This window comes from Oryza glaberrima, chromosome 8 (genome assembly GCF_000147395.1).
Source record: "Oryza glaberrima chromosome 8, OglaRS2, whole genome shotgun sequence".
NCBI lineage: Eukaryota > Viridiplantae > Streptophyta > Magnoliopsida > Poales > Poaceae > Oryza > Oryza glaberrima.
Window position 1 is genome coordinate 8,140,307 of NC_068333.1, and position 17,308 is coordinate 8,157,614.

The 17,308-nt window shown below is 42.8% G+C and overlaps 2 protein-coding genes across 2 annotated transcripts; one reads left to right on the top strand and one right to left on the bottom strand.

Annotated features, from left to right (window-relative positions):
- Positions 1 to 200: 200 nt before the first annotated feature.
- LOC127782122 (uncharacterized) lies at positions 201 to 5,760 on the bottom strand. The gene is made up of 10 exons (XM_052309197.1): positions 5,643 to 5,760; positions 3,951 to 4,022; positions 3,392 to 3,447; positions 2,951 to 3,051; positions 2,448 to 2,557; positions 2,147 to 2,253; positions 1,603 to 2,015; positions 1,369 to 1,491; positions 759 to 1,293; positions 201 to 671 (listed from the first exon to the last, which is right to left on the bottom strand). Exons 1-10 carry the CDS (start codon positions 5,758 to 5,760, stop codon positions 201 to 203), a joined length of 2,106 nt encoding a protein of 701 aa, XP_052165157.1.
- A 7,123-nt stretch (positions 5,761 to 12,883) lies between these two features.
- On the top strand, positions 12,884 to 14,282 carry LOC127783280 (noroxomaritidine synthase 2-like). The gene has a single exon (XM_052310521.1). It carries the CDS (start codon positions 12,924 to 12,926, stop codon positions 14,280 to 14,282), a length of 1,359 nt encoding a protein of 452 aa, XP_052166481.1. The 5' UTR covers positions 12,884 to 12,923.
- The last annotated feature ends 3,026 nt before the right edge of the window (positions 14,283 to 17,308 follow it).

The window sequence follows — 17,308 nt, forward strand, 5'->3', positions numbered from 1 at the left end:
TCTGGCAAGGTAAGCATCATCACAGTAAAATCTATGAAAATCAGGATAGACAGAATCAACTAGCATATGAATGTTATCTCCAGTAGGCATAAGAAGTAAATCACTAGGAACTGTTATCTAGGAATCATAAGATTCACCAGGCTTTTGTCTCATTGGTAAAGACCCATTCCCAATATGCAAAGTCCACTTGGCAAACTCTTCTAACAGCATTCGATCGACATTAGACAATGGCGGGTTACAAGTCTCATATTTGTCCACAGTTTAAGAACAATAGCATGCTGCCAAAGAGGTAATTTAATAAGTGAAGCATTTAGGACTTCTCTTTTTGTCCCACCCTCAACAACAGGAAGGACTTGTCTAAAATCACCACCTAGCACTACAAGCTTCCCACCAAAGGGAAGATACCCATTAGTTGGATCATCAACAGATAAAATATCTTTCAAAGTCCTACCCAAAGACTCAAAACAATTTCTGTGTGACATAAGGGCCTCATCCCACAATATAAGCCATGCTCGAGCAACCAAAGCAGCAAGCATAGTGCCTCTAGAGATAGAATAAAGACCCTTCTCACTTACCTCCAGAGGTATCTTGAACCGAGAATGAGTAGTGCAGCCTGCTGGTAACAACAAGGATGCAACACCAGAGGAGGCAACAGCTAGAACAATGTCTCCCTGAGATCAAAGTTTTGTAATAATAGCTCTCCATAGATAGGTCTTGCCAGTGCCACCGTGCCTAGAAACAAAATAGAACATAGAAACAGGGGTGCTGGATGAAGAAATGATCTGATCATAAATAGCAAGATGATCACCATTTAAGTTATGGTATAAAGCAGCAACCTCTTTAATCAGGAAAGCACGATCATATGAGAGCTCCTCAGAGATCAGTTGATTTTCATAATTATGATGAGTAGGAATTGGACCCAACGACAGGTTATAAGCCTCGAGCATAAGACCATTTTTGAAGAACAACACAGAAAGCTCATTTAGAAACTGAACTTGTAAGTAGTGATCAGCAACATGGTAGGATGGATTATCTAAAAGATTTCTTGTCCTGTTCAAAATGTCGTCAGCCAGAAATTTCCAATATCTACCAAACAAAAGATTGGGATTTCCAACACCACAAAAGCCAACCACGGTGATAAATAAATGGCGTAGCAGAAAAGGAGTAGCCCACACTATTGCTTCATCAAACATACGGTACCATTTAGTGTCATCCCCAACAAGGCCCCGTGCTTGACAAGCTTCATTAAAAGTGTCATATAAAACTCCATTATAAGACCTAACATCTTCATAACTACAAGCACCACGCACAACTATCAAAAGCATCATAAGATAAAACAACTCCCCTGTGCTAGGATGGACATTGTACATCCTGCCAATCTTAGCCTTACACATTCTCTTTGTCCATGTCTTGCCATCTGAATCCCAACGCCAAGGAGATGGGTAATCACAATACCTTAAATCCCTTGATCCAGGGTGTGACTCATTTGTTCTGAACCATTATGTAAGCATTGTGCATTGTGACCTTGGGTCCTCAACAACATTTTCCAAGCTAGATTCTTCATGGTATATGACTGTGTTCATACCTGGCATGTTAACTGACCTCTCAACAGACGGCTTACGACCATGAATCTTGAAACCAAAAATACGCCAAATTGCTTCACAAGAAGACAAGTACCTACATCTCATATAGTTAGATATCTCATCCCTGCCATCAGGCTCATCACTGTTACCTGAATTAGCAGTAGAATCACCTACAGCAAACACCACCCTAGACATGTCATGCCCCTTAGTAAGGCACTTGAAAAGATACTTCACCAAATTAGTTTTATTGTACCATTCAACGTTGATATAAGCTTGAAACTTCTTGAGCAATCGCATGTTGTAGGGAACAACCCACTTATTATCTATTTTACAACCATTCTTACTAACAAAACGACCATCATTTCTACGTCGATAAACAGGGAACCCAGATTCGTCAACCCTAGTCTCATCATTAAACCACTTAGGGTACCTCTTTGAACAAGTGTCATTTTTCATACAAGGGCAATGCAAATGAGCTCTCCACAGGGCCCATGCACCATGAACTCATCCACAAGAGCAAAACCCAAATGATCGACCGTTGGATCAGGCAACTCTGCATATACCAACGAGTCAATAAACGAAGGTGAAGGATCTCTTCCATGCCCTTCAAGCCAAACAAGTACATGGACATGAGGAAGGCCCCTCTTTTCGAATTCGACAGTATAAAGAACTGCACAAAAATAAAGAGAAGAGGAGTAATCATATTAAGAAAGCTGATGAGTTAAAAGAAAAAAAATACAAAATAAGAAATATATAACGACTAAAGTAAGTTGTAAAAATGATGGGGGGATACAGGAACAAAAAACAGAGACAGTACGGCATCAACAAAGGACCACAATAAACAAAGGCCAAAATTCAACATACCTCCACGAACAGGCCCGAAAGCATCACCTCTCTTGATGTCGTCAATAAACTCACGAAGCTTCATATGGAAAACACGACTGACCATATCAGGCCGATCAGAATACCGATGTCTAGGTTCAAAACATAGAGCATCAGTGATTTCCAGCCACTTTGAGTTACAACTAAACGTTGTGAAAATATCCGGAGGTCCATATTCACGACATATGGCCATAGCATCATGATAATTAAGTAACATGTATCGGCGTCCTCCAGTGAAGCTAGAGGGCAGTAAAAACTTGACACCAACATTCTTGCCTGAAGTATTACCCTCTCCTAAAGCGTCTGAAATCCCCTGATATGTCTCAGACCGGAGCTCACTTTGATGGAAGTAATGATAAGAGAGTCTAGCAGATTCCACACAAGAGTAACAATCCACCTTAAGATGTTCAAACAAACGACCAAAACATGTGTAAGGATTCGGCTCACCCCTCCGATAATGGCAGTGGTAACTGTAATATTCTAACATGGAAACTCGATCTCTTACAGGAGTATCCTGATCATCAATATCCTTGTATGGAATACCAAGGTGGTGTCCTGCATCACCATAAGGGAAAAGAAGAGGGTACTGCAAGGACATCAAGGAAGGATTAACCACATAAATGCGCTTAAACCTGCCATTTGTGCTATCAACAATGGTGTCAAAACGGCTTGCCTCAATATTGAAATCACCCACAATTAGAGCAGCAAGCTCATCAGCAACACGAAGGGAAAAAGATCACCAGAAGAACCAATAGAACCAATAACCGAATAGATATGTCAGAACATCCTGTCACGCGCCATACAGAATTTCTAAACAAGTGGGTTATGCATGTCAAGCATGGAAATAAGACCAGAGACAATATATCAGGATCAATATCCTGACCCGCTCCATCAGAGCAATCAAAAACAGCAATTTAGTTGGCAACCTCATTTGTAGTGTCGTAGATATAAAGCTGAGCATACTGAGGGTTATGACCTGACTCTGGAATAAGAGAACCAATACAATGATGGACAACACCATTTATACGAAACACATAGGAGGCAGTCCCATTGTTAATCCAGTTGTCAACATCAACACCAAGTGATGTAAAAGCAAAAAGAGAGTTATACTAGAGAATCATGCGCATGAAAACAGATGAACGACGAGACCCCGAGAAAACAACAAGTTCTTTTAGCAGCTGTGGCCACTCTCTATGGGGTGGCAAAGAAACACGACCAGAACGACAACAGCGATTATACGAACTTAAACCACGCCGATAGAAGACCATTTTTCGTGTACTCTCATGGTACCAAAAGACAGCAGAGCATTTTTGGCAAGAGTAGTCAAGACCACCATAGTAAGATCGGCCAGGATAAGCAGCTGGCAAAAAAAAAAGAGAAGCAAAAAGGCAGATGAGCATAACAAAAGAGGAAACAAGGAGAAAGGAAGTCCAAATAATCAGGACAATACAGTCTAGGGAGAAAATAACACAAGAGTAAACAAACCTTTCAAATGGCATATGTAATCGGCCGAAAAAACAATAGACCCAACAGGGAAAGAAGGAGCAAAAGCAAGAACTGTAAACAGAGAAAAGAGCATAAAAGCTCACAACGAGTAGAGAAACACAAGATTGAGGACAAACAAGAAGCATCAGGGGAAAAAAGAACTAAAAAACAGCAAATAGTCAAACAAGCGAGAGAACGAAACAGATAACAAGAGGAAACCAACCTGGTGAAGCAAACAACCGGTGACGCAAGATTGCCAATTTCTTTTTCCTACTATTAACCAGAGACTCGTATGAAGGCCCAGAATTCAACGACGGAATTAAAGAAACAGTAGCTTAATCAAACTCTAAAAAAGAAGAGTTTAAGAAAAAATAAAATTGGATGAACATCGACCACTACAATGCACTGCTAGTACGATAAGCAGGCAGAACGAATGAAGTGATGTTTACATTTAAGACAAAGCAGGAGTGCAACTGAATACAGTAACAAAAGATATGGCAATTAACGGTTGCACGTGCTGGTTCACATGGTGGCCAGGAGGAAGAGTTCCTACGACGAAGGATCGCCGGCATAAACCAAGACGCCTAAACAAACATATCCACCGCCTAATAAGACATCACAAGTAAGGACATCAATACCATAATTTTACAAAAGCAAGAAGGCACACAATTAGAATAGGAGGAACGCAATGGAAATAGAAGAAACAGAGTGAACATAAAAAATAGGGGAAAAACAATGAGGAACACCTGAAATGAATCGGTCGTAAAAAGAATAGCAGAGGTAGCAGTGCTACACAAAAGAACCATATAAAGGAAGAACCATATAAAGGAAGCAGTGTTACATTAATGGACGTGCTAGTACATCAGCTCAGAACCAGGAGAACTGGACAGCAAGGCTGAAAAGGAACATCAGCTGAATCAACCAAAACAGCAGGATAATTACAAGAGCACTAATACGAACAGCAGCAGTAATAGCAGCTAAAGACGACCTGACCAGTACACCTAAAAAGTTACCAGGTATGACAGCAACTTAATTACACCAGCCGAAGAGGGGGAAAAAGTAGCGGCTACAAACAAGAATTAAACTGGCCGACACAAATATTACCACATGCGCATTTAACCACCAGTTATTTTTACCCCTGCCGAACAACAATAAGCACTCTTTTAACTATGTGGAACTGTAACATTTTTTAAATTTCTTTTAAGAAAAGATGAAACACATAACAAAAAAAACAGGGCAGTGTATACTACACAACCACCCCTTAAAATGGGAAAATCATCACAAGAAGGCAATACATTTATATACAGCAAAAGACAAACAAGTCGAACTGCAAAAATTGACACGCACAAAACACATGTAAGCAAGACAAAGTAAAAAACAGACAATTGAAGAGAGGAATAACTTACGTTGACCGCACTGACTAGTACGACCAAACAGAAGAACAAGTCAATGTTCATGCTGAAGCAACCAGCAATGAACAGGGAAAACCAAGAACTCAACAAGAACCACTATCCAAATCCTAGAAATAAACCACCAAAAGCATACCCACTATCGGAAAAGCAACAACACCAGCATGTCAAGATTGCAGACCAAGATTAGCTGGCCACAATGACAGTGTGACCCATGCGAGCGCTGCGTTACTCATCCATTCTAGACGAAGTAGCGGAGCAAGATGAGTAGGCAGCGACGAACCCATCCCTACTGGAAGGCACCGGTATATCCAGAGAAGAAACACATTGGCCGGCCGGCCACCATAGAGCTTGCCCTGGTCAACAACCCCGACCAACAGCACGCAAATCCCACCCAGCATCGTTGGCTCCTCCTCCGGTCAGCAAGCACAGTGGAACAAAACCCATCAAAGAAGAAACCCAAAGAGACAATAGGAAAAGAAGACAGTAAAGAGGGAGAAAAATAGGCCTGTCCAGATCCACAAAATCGACTAACCTCAAACAGAGAAGCAGGTAGAACAGAGGGGAATAAGAGATTAACGAAAAAAAACAGTACCCCACACCCAAACAAGAGAAGAAAAAACAAGAACAGCACATCCGCGAATTGGGCTGTCCTCCACCGATTCAGGAACAGAACACTGTACAACAAACAATTGGCACCAACACGAACAGGAAACAAAGAACCATCTTAGAGCAAGTTTAATAGAAGCACTAGCTGTCGGCTATAGTAGCATACGTGTCATCTCCAAGTCATTTACAACCCGCTATATCGCCAACTTACACAATAATGATCTACAGTATACTTTTAGCCAAAGTATTATTTTATATGTTAATGGACCCACATCTTTTCCTCTTTCTTCCTTGCCTGTTCTCTTCTCTATCCAGTAGCTACTATGCGAGCATCTCCATCAAAGGACCTCCTGCTTCACACCGACACCGAGTCACCGGAATGTGCCGGCGACTGCGCTCTCCATGCCCAAGCCACGCCGATGACAGCCTTCACTCCTACCACATCCTCCTCCAATCAGGCATGCCAACGCTCTCAACTTCTTCTCCTTCATGGCAGCTAGCTAGGCTTCAAGCTGGCCACTCTAGTCACCATGGCGTCACTCACCGAGCTCCCCTCCTGGCCACCGTTCCTCGATCCCGAGCTCACGGCCTTAATGGCCTCCTGCCATGCTTTGTTGCTGCACAGTTCTTCTGGGTCCAATAGCTGCTCACTAGCTTCCCATTCGCTCGGCCTTGGAGCGCGTGTGTAGCCGGCGACAAATTAGTCGCCGGCTCACACTCTCTCTCCTCTAATCTTTTTTCCAGCTCACCAAAGAAATCCACCGTGGATGCATTATCGCCAGCTAGAATAGCTTATTGTACCTGCTCTTACGAGCAGGCCGCCGGCGACGGGAAAACAACACCAATCCAAAGAGAGCAAGAAGAAACCCCAAAAGTACGATGAGACCCACCAAACAGAGCAGATAGATAGGGCGCAAACATAGATACACACCTAGCATAACTACCCAGCAAAAGCGCACCCCAAAACAAAATTTTCTCTTCTTCACATTTAATTTGTCAGAAATATAAGGGGCTAAACAAAAAATAGAAAGACACAATGTACAAAACAGAGGGACTAAACTGAAATTACGGAGGCCACAAATGAAGCAAGACAAAAGATGGAAACATAACACGCGTCATACAATGCGCCGTCCAACCGGAAACAAACATCAGCTCGACCGGCATCCAAGCCCTAAACAAACCGAGTAATCACCAAATTAACCGGCCTAATTAGATAGTCCACCGGCGCACCGGCAAGACTCAAATACGCAACATTAACCGAGGAGCAAACCACAGTAAACGGCGACGTGTAAATCATCTAGATAGCCCAAAAAAAACCCAAAAACATGAGAAAAATAGTACGGGTGGAAGGGTTACTGGTTGATGATTTCTGGCATCTATAGAGCTATCCCCTATTTGCTGTTCTGTATTAGTGATTGCTGGTAAATAAGTGGCATCAGTGATGGTTTTGAATAGGCAATGACAAAGTTGAAGCAATAATCAGTTAACCAGCAGAAACAATAGCGTCACTGTCGGTTTGCTTGTAGTGGGGTTCTTCATTAAAATTTTGTGGCGCTAGATAACCGAGAAGCGATGCTAAAAATTAAACCCCACAAAATTATTTTTTTACATCAGTGGACGTGCTAGTAGAATGAAGAATCGATCGATGTATCACAAGTCATGCAATATGCTGGATTTGAGCTCAGCAGAACCGCAATTACTGTTCATGTGAAACCTCCTTAATTACCATCTTTTATGATGTCATGTTAGGAAGTAGCTATACGACATTGATAGTTTTTAGTAGGAAATATAGAGCCTCATCGGTTACACATATTTATAGATAAAATTAATTTATAGAACCGAAACAGCTTATTAGAGAATAAAAATTAATTTATAGATAAAATTTTTATATATCTATTCATAACGACTTAAAAGCCAACGCTAAAAAAAATCACATTGAAAATATCTTAAAATCAACTTTAAAATCAAATTTGAAAATTTAAATTTAGCTTATTAGGCCCACTGATGAGGCTCTTAAACTACCAATAAGTTGGGTACTATTTTTCAGGTGTTCTTAGTTTAGTGTAGCATCGTGGTGTGGTTTTTTCTAGTGTATTGTTTAACCTGTTTTCTCATGTGTTCCTTTCTGTCTTGGAATTGCTATAAAATTGTCAACAGTTTTTCCCCAAAATTTTTTCACTTTTTTGGACCAGTAGATCATCGTTGAGATTCGTGCAAAAAATAGGATGAAAATTTTGACACCACGCGCTTGAGGCCTTTCTGTCTTGGAATTGCTATAAATTGTCAACAGTTTTTTTCCAAAAAGCTTTCACTTTTTGGACCCTTAGATCATCGTTGAGATTCGTGCAAAAACTAGGATGAAAATTTCGATACCACGCGCTTGAGGCAGGGATCGACCCCCTATGACCTCACGATGGGGAAAGTGAAATCATCCTATCCCCTCCTTTCGTGCATGTCACATAAATAGTCATAAAAAAATATAAAAAAAATTGGCAACATAGATTAATATGAAATATATCGATCCACAAACATGCAAGTTTAAATTCAACTTCTACAAGTTATAAAAAATAACAAATATAGTTGCGAATGTGCGATAACTATTTTCAGTTTAGTTTGTTATTTTTGTTGCAACTTGTAGAAATTGAATTTGGTCTTGCATGTTTGTGGAGTGATATATTTCGTACTAATCTATGTTGTCAATTTTTTTAAAACTTTTTATAACTATTTAGATGACATGCAAACAACGAGGGGATGGCCCCCTCGAGTGTTGAAAACCCACTTCCCTCACGACGCACGTAAGCATGCATGTGCAGCTAACCAAGCGGCCCTTCAAGTACTGTTTGTTATACAGCAATTACATTCAGTTACAGTATAGTTATACAGTTATACTAGTATGTAACTGAATGTAATTGCTGTATAATAAACAACAAACAGTACTTGAAGTTGAATGGACAATATACAGTTATATTGTATATGGGGCTGCCCAAAAAGAAAAAAAGAAACTTTCCTAAGAGAATTGGCACAGGAGTTGAATGGACAAAAAAATCCTCTGTTATTATGAGGAGACTTTAATATTATTAGAAATGCAAGTGAGAAAAACAAACCAGGTGGCTGTAGTAGATGGAGCTTTATCTTTAATGCTATACTGCAACAAGAGAATTTAAGGGAAATTGATATGGGGTCATCTAGTTATACCTGGCAAAGCTGTCATGAAGACCCAACTTTTGAAAAATTGGACAGTGTACTGGTTACAAATAAATTGGAACAGATGTATCCTCATATCTCAGTTCAATGTTTAGAACGTATTTATTTTGACCATAACCCCCTGTTGATTGATTCTGGAGAGAATTTTAAGAGTGAATACCCTTTTAATTTTGAAACTAGCTGGTTCCTGAGAGAAGATCTTGATAGCACTGTAAGTGAAGTCTGGACTTCATATAGAGGTGGGGGTTCTAGTATAGAGAGATGGCAAGGAAAGCTGAGGGCTGTTAGGAAAAAACTTAAAGGATGAAATAAGAATTGGGAGGGGACATACAGGAGGGAAAAGAATGAAATTTTAAAAACAATTGGGGAAATTGATAAAAAAATAGAGAGTGTTGGAATGACAAATACTGACAGAGAGATGAGAAGAGAGCTTGAAATTAAACTGAATTTCACCATTAGAGAGGAAAGACTCAAATGGTTCCAGAGATGCAAAGATCAAGAGACTATTGATGGTGACAACAACACAAAGTACTATCATGCTAAATGCAATGGGAGAAAAAGAAAAAAACAGATACACAAATTGATACAAGAAGAAGGGGAAATTAAAGGGCAACAAAATCTTTTGGAATATATCACAAAGTTCTATAAAAACTTGTTTGGGCATGCTCAAGGGGCTTCCATTTCCTTAGACATGAATGATTTTACCAAAATCAAAGAAGAAGACAGAGAATGTTTAACTAAAGTAATTTCCAAAGAAGAAGTTAAAAAGGTCATTGATGAAATGAGAAAAAACAGGACTCCTGGCCCAGATGGGTTCCCTATTGAGTTTTACATACACTTTTGGGATCTGATCAGTCCTGATTTGATGGCTGTTATAGAGGATTTTCAGAGAGGTACTATTAATGTGGAAAGATTAAATTATGGAATTATAACTTTGATACCAAAAACACAAGAGGCCCTACAAATCCAAAAGTTCAGACCCATCTGTTTGTTGAATGTCAGTTTCAAAATCATAAGTAAAGTATTGATGATGAGAGTAAGTAGAGTAATAGAGTACCTAATATCACAAAACCAAACTGCTTTTATAAAAAATAGAAACATTATGGAAGGGATACTGATTTTGCATGAGACTTTGAGTTCAGTTCATCAGAAGAAACAGAGTGGAATACTTTGTAAGGTTGACTTTGAAAAGGCATACGATAAAATAAATTGGGACTTTATTTTTAAAATTTTACAGGCCAAACATTTCCCCGAGAAAATTTGTGACTGGATTATGAAAACAATAAGAGGGGGCAAGGTTGCTGTTAAAGTCAATGATCAAATTGGGCCCTATTTTAATACACACAAAGGTTTGAGGCAAGGAGACCCCATGTCACCAATTCTTTTCAATATAGCTGCAGAGGGTTTGACAGTTTTGATCCAGAGGGCAGAAAAACACAACTTAATTCACGGATTGGGTATTGATAATGAGAACACTATTGCTATCCTGCAATATGCAGATGATACAATCTTTCTGATGCAAGATAGATTAGATTATGCTAGAAATTTGAAAAAAATACTTTGCATTTTTTAACAACTTTCAGGACTGAAAATCAATTTTAATAAGAGTGAAGTTATCTGTTTGGGAGAAGCAACAAAAAACAAAGAGGAGTACAGTAAGATCTTCACTTGCAATATAGGTAATTTGCCTATAAAGTATTTAGGCATACCAATTAATCAAAAAAGAATCATGCACAAAGACCGGAAACAAACTGAGGAGAAAATGGAAAAACGGGTAGGATGTTGGCAGGGGAATTTGCAATATATTGGAGGAAGAGTTACTTTGGTAAACTCTTGTTTGAGCAGTACACCTCTTTGCATGTTGTCTTTCTACAGAATTCCCAAAGGAGTGAAAGAAAAAATGGATTTTGTAAGAAGAAGGTTTCTTTGGCAAGAAGACCAAGGGATTAGCAAATACCATTTGGTGCAATGGCCAGTAGTTTGCTCTCCAAAAGAGCAAGGGGGTCTGGGAATTAGGGACTTAGACATTATGAATAAGGCCTTGCTGGGTAAATGGCTTTGGAACCTGGAGAAAACTGATGGTATGTGGCAAAAGCTATTAAAAAGAAAATATCTATCAAAAAAAATCTTGGCAGCCTAGAAAATCAAAAAGGGGGCTTCACATTTCTGGCAAGGGATTATGGAAATCAAAGACGTCTTCTTTAGTTATTGCTGGAAAAAACCAGGAAATGGGGCAAATATTCTGTTTTGGGAGGATAACTGGATAGGGGGGAAGTCTCTGGCAAAAAAATTTCCTTACCTATACAGAATCACACATACACATTATATAACTCTGGCAGAAGTTAAACAAAATGGCTGGGGTAGTATAATGTTTAGAAGGAACTTGTTGGGAGACAATTTGAGGGATTGGAACTACATCAAAAATTGTTGTGATCAAGTAAACTTGAATGATTCCAAAGATGAAACTGTTTGGGGACTAACCAAAAATGGGATCTTCAGTGTTAAATCTTTTTATACTGCTGTGAAAATGCAAGAGGCTGCTTCTATGATGGGGGTGATACACAAAAAGATTTGGCAGATAAAAGTCCCTCTAAAGATCAGGATCTTCTTGTGGCTTTTGCTGAAGGATAGTGTTCTAACTAAAGACAATCTAAAGAAAAGGGGTTGGAAAAAAGGGAATGAAACATGTCAGTTCTGTGACAAAAAAGAGTCAATTCAACATTTATTTTTTGATTGCCCCATGACAAGACTTACTTGGAATGTGGTGGCATGTACTTTTGGTTTGCAACCTGTGAAAAACATTTAACATGCTTTGGGGGTATGGATCCAGAAATGGGATAAAACAACAAAACACTTACTGTTGGTAGGGATAACAGCTGTGTTATGGGCTGTCTGGAAAATAAGAAATAAAGCCTGTTTTGAACAGGTGTTGCTACAGGATCCCACTGACATTTTATATCAAGCGTGCTCATGGATGCATGATTGGGTTATTCTGCAGAGACAGGTGGGAAATCAAGAAAAGCTGCGATGGGGAATCCAATTGCTAAAGCAGGTCACAAATGAGGTGTTCAATTCACGACAGGGTGGTGCGCCAGCTTCAGAAGGATTACAAGCAGCTGATCAGATTAGAAGAGAAGAGAGAAATGTCTAGCTTTTGAACAGAAGAGCAAGTTGTTAGCCTGTTGAAGAGAGTTAACTGTTGAATGTTTGTTGTCGCTTTTATAAACTCTAGACGCAGTTATTTACTGTTTTTTTTTCTCTGCTGTAAACTGTGACATTTCTTTTAATGGAAATGGAGGGCTAAGGCCCTTTGATAAAAAAAAAACTAGTATGTAACTACACTACAATTATACTACAATTATATTATATTTTAAAGTTTTCCATCAAACACTGTCAAATGTTATATAGCCACTGTTCCCCTTTTGTTTGTATGCCACGTTGCGCTACGTGAGCCAGCCAAGCTACCTCTTTCCTATAAATTAAGCCATGCGAAAACCCATGGCCATATCAGCCAGCGCAAGGTGGTAGCGCGCATACACTATACAAAACACATCCAATATATTGTCATTAGAAGTGACCTTAATTTCATGGCAGAACTCTGATCATCTCCTCGCTGATGATGCTGCTTGCTCTTGTCTTGTACTTGTGCATAGGCTGGCCAATTCTCAGCACCCTCCCGTCCATCGTCGCCAACCTGCACAACCTCCACGACCACCTCGCCGGCGTCCTCGCCGCGTCGGGACACACCGTCATGGCGCGCGGCTCGGCGGCGACCAGCAGCATCCGGTTCTTCATCACATGTGACCCTGAAAATGTCCGGCACATCTTCACCTCCAACCATGGCAACTACCCCAAGGGCCACGAGTTCGCCGAGATCTTCGACATCATGGCCGGCGTCTCCTTCACCCTCGACGGCGAGCCCTACCTCCGGCTGCGTGCCAAGATGCTGAGCGTCCTCGGCGACCCACGGTTGGTTGCCTCCATGGCCGCCTCCTGCCTCGACAAGGTGCGGGATGGTGTTCTCCCCTTCTTGGCCCGCGTGGCCACCGCCGGGGCGCCGTTCGATATGCAGGATTTTGCCGGGAGGCTCATGTTCGACGTGACGTCCATGGCGGTGTTCGGCGTCCACCCTGGCTACCTGTCCTCTGACATGATGCCGCCCGCGCACGCCGCCGCCGCCATGGACACGGTCATGAAGGTGGGCCTGCTCCGGCACGTCATGCCGGCGTCCTTGTGGAAGGCGATGAGAAGGCTCAACATCGGCCCGGAGAGGAGGCTCGCCGCGGCGCACAGGGTGCTCCATGGCTTCGTCGGTGAGATGATGGAGGCGAGGACGAAGGCAACGCAGTCGCAGCACCGCGACGCCGACTCCGTGGACATCATCTCCTCCCACATCAACGACCCGGAATACAACGGCGCCGCCCTGCTGCAAACGACAGCCATCGCCTACATGGTCGCCGGGCGCGACACGGTGGGGACCACCTTGCCGTGGTTCTTCTACAACCTCGCCATGAACCCGCACGTCGTGTCCGGCATCCGCGACGAGCTGGCACCCATCGTCGCGTCGCGCAGAGCAGCTTCTCCCAGTCCTCCCAGCAATGGCGACCACCACCACCACACGGCGGTGATGTTCTCGCCGGAGGACACCAAGCCGCTCGTCTACCTGCAGGCCGCGCTGTTCGAGACCCTGAGGCTGTACCCGCCGGGGCATATGGAGCGGAAGACGGCGGTCGCCGACGACGTGATGCCGAGCGGCCACGAGGTGCGTGCCGGCGACACCGTCCTCATCTCGCTCTACTCCATGGGCAGGATGGAGAGCCTGTGGGGGAAGGATTGCCGGGAGTACAGGCCGGAGAGGTGGCTCACCGGCGGCGGCGGTGGCGCCCAGCTGCGGCACGTGCCGTCGCACAAGTTCCTGGCGTTCAACTCCGGGCCGAGGATGTGCCCCGGCAAGAACATCGCCGTGATGCTGATGAAGATCATCGCCGCCGCCGTGGTGTGGAACTTCGACTTGGAGATGGTGGAAGGGCAGGCCGTGGAGCCGAAGATGTCGTGTCTTTTCCAGATGAAGAATGGGCTCATGCTGAAGGTGAAGAAGCCGCAAATCTGAAGAAAAGCTCTTGCATGCACGTATACGCATCTTGTCTCAATCGTCAGATTTGTGCAAGTCATCTACATAACATACAAGGAATAATAATATCCTTAAATAATAATATCCCACTAGCTACTTGAATAAAGAATAAAGTGTGTTTTTAATAATTTGCAATCCCTGCAATCATCTCACACCCGGAAATAATAACATCTATTGAGATGAATCTTTTAAAATGTTAGTAATTTGTTACTGTAGAATGCATGTAATGGAAGTGGTAATGTGGTATAGTACGTACTTATTATACAAAGGCAGTTTAGGTTTCACAAACAGAAAATGCAGTACGTCGCGAAGAGCTTGTTCGATGTATTAGTTTGCTTTATATTAATGTATTGTTACTAGTTTTGTTGTTTGTAGTTACTTTACACGTACTTAGCTAAACAAAATGAAATATATATATATATATATATATATATATATATATATATATATATATATATATATATATATATATATATATATGACTTTTGGAGTCAACTAGGACTGACAAAGTTAGCTGGCCAAGCCAACACAAACGGCCAGTTGACCCCATCTTCTAAAGGGATATGCGGCCTGGAGGCCAAGCCAGGCCATTCGACCATTTTGCCAGGGTAGCCAGAGTGCCAGACACGAAGATATTTGGAAATATACTTTATATTTAACTTTTTGCAATTACATACATATTTTTCAAAAAATTATAAAAATATATGTGTGCCGCGGGCACCGATAGTTTAGCGTGGCACGAAGATGCAGGACCAGATAATCCTACACCGCGGACACGTGGTACCGCATGTCCGCTGCATAGGATTCTCCCGCCCGATAGTCTCGCATCTTCACATTGCGCTAACCAATGGGTCCCGCGTTTTTATCCCATGGTACATGTATATTCTTATTTTATTTTTCAAAAATATGTATATAACAGCAAAACCTCTAAAAATAAAGTATATTTTCAAAAATAAAATCAGCTAGACAACTACTCACCTGACCTTCTCCTCCTATTTCGGTCCAAGAGCCTAAAATGACTTTGTAAGGGGGTCGACCGACCTATGACTAGGCTAGCCGGCCCAATCCACTCCGCTCCAACCAACTGGAAATTAAGCTGCAGCAAACTTCAAAGGCGCAACATCCAATGCTCGCAACCGCAATTAGAAAATGATAAGGACAAAAAAGCATTTTCGCTGACGTGAGGGTTTTATTTTCGCAGACGGACATGACTCTCGGAGCCAAATGACCGCCTACAAAATTGTAAACTAGGGTGAAGCTCGCTGTCTATTTTCGCAAGCGGACCACTTAAGCGGTATGCCTGCAAATATACCCTGATCCGCCTGTGAAAATAGACGTGAAATATAAATAGACGTGACATCACTTAGATTTTTTTTAAGTCCTTACCTCTCCTCTCCCTCACCTCTCCTCTCCCTCAGCGATGAGTGTTCGGCAACGGGGACGGCGGGAACCGGCAAAGGCGACGCGCGCGTGGGCGGCGGGATCCACGATGGCGACGCGCGTGAATGGGCGGCAGGATTCGCGACGGCGAGGCGCGGGGTCGGCGGCGGCAATGGCTAGGCGAAGCGCGGGGACGGCGACGCTATGGGGCGGCACACCCCTAGCGCGGCTCGCCTCCCCTCCCTCCCAGATCCGGACGTAGGGGGGAGGGGGGAGGCCGGTGGCCTGTGGCATGGGGCGGACGGTGGCGGGGCGCGGCTGTGCGGCGGCAACGGCTGCATGCAACGGCAGAGGAGGGAGGTCAGCGGCAACATTCCCACCTCCCAGATCCAGCTGGCGGCCCTCCCATCCTGGATCTGGAAGCGTTGTGGGGGAGGGTGGCGACGGCGGCTGCATGCAGCGGCGGAGGCCGGAGGTCGTCGGCGGTGCTCCCCTCCCCTCACGGATCTGGCTGCGTCATGGGGAGGGCAGCGGCTGAGGCGGCGCGGAGGCGGGAGGTCATCGGTGGCAGCGGCGGCGGCGCTCCCACTCCCAGATCCGGATGGCAACTTCCCTCCCCTTCCCTCCCCTCTCCTCCCCTCGGCAGCAGCGGTGGGCTGGCGCTGCGACCTCGTGGCGGCACAGCTCTCCTCCCCTCCTCCCCTCCCTCTCCCTCCCAAAACCCTCGTGGTAGGGCGGCGGCGGCCAAAATTTTTTTTACGCTGAAAATATTTTCGCAGGTGGGTGGATTTGGCCGCCTGCAGCATTTGGTTGCAGGCGTTATGGACACCTAAAAAATACGTTTTGGCCGCCTATAAAAATGTTTTTTCCCAGTAGTGGGAGGAAATCAATCGACCTAAAGGAGGCTCGTCCGATCACTCACATGGCTGGCTTATCCTAGCTAGCCTGCTGGCCATTTGAAGATGGGAGCACCTCAAGCTTGTTAATTTGTAAGTACATATTGCTATCGTTTTAGGGTTTTATTAATGGTTAGCCTTTTTTGTTAATTTATACCACCTCCGTTTCTGATTATAAGACTTTCTAGCATTGTCCACATTCATATAGATGTTAACATCTATATAAATATGGAGTCTTATAATCTGAAATGGAGGAAGTACAAGTTTATTTATTAATGGTTAGCTTAATAGTAATGTTAATTTTTGTTTTTTTTTGTTAATTTGTACACTCACATGACTTTTTCTATCGTTTTAGGGTTTTATTAATACCACACATATTGCTACGTTTACTGCGTTTAGCCGAATGTTGTCCAAAATAACAAACGATCGAAATAATCGTAATATGCACTGCTAAAAAAATATTCTTGCTAGCTGCTGAAATCGATCAGTCTTTGCGCAACCAAAGGTCAGAGAAAATTGCCAATTTCCACAGGTGTGGCTTCTATTCGCGTACGAAAATTGATTTTTTTTTCAAGCGACATCTTAACAAGCACTATGTACGAAAATTTATTTTTGCAGGTGACATCTTAAGTCATCCGCTAGAAAAAGGTTTTAACGCAAAAAACAATGGAAAATAAATCCGATTTTCACAGCAGGTTCATATTCAAGTGCACATCAAACCCAAGCCTG

Bases quoted from the DNA above. Each gene is read 5' to 3' on its own strand.
- LOC127783280 (XM_052310521.1), top strand. From the start codon at position 12,924: ATGGCGCGCGGCTCGGCGGCGACCAGCAGCATCCGGTTCTTCATCACA.
- LOC127782122 (XM_052309197.1), bottom strand. From the start codon at position 5,760: ATGCTGGGTGGGATTTGCGTGCTGTTGGTCGGGGTTGTTGACCAGGGC. The intron at 3,448-3,950 runs GTTTGTTTACTC...CTCTTATTCCAG, and splicing joins TTACATATGCCATTTGAAAG to AGTCAGGTCATAACCCTCAG. The intron at 2,558-2,950 runs GTTAGAATATTA...TTTTGAACCTAG, and splicing joins GTAAGAGATCGAGTTTCCAT to ACATCGGTATTCTGATCGGC.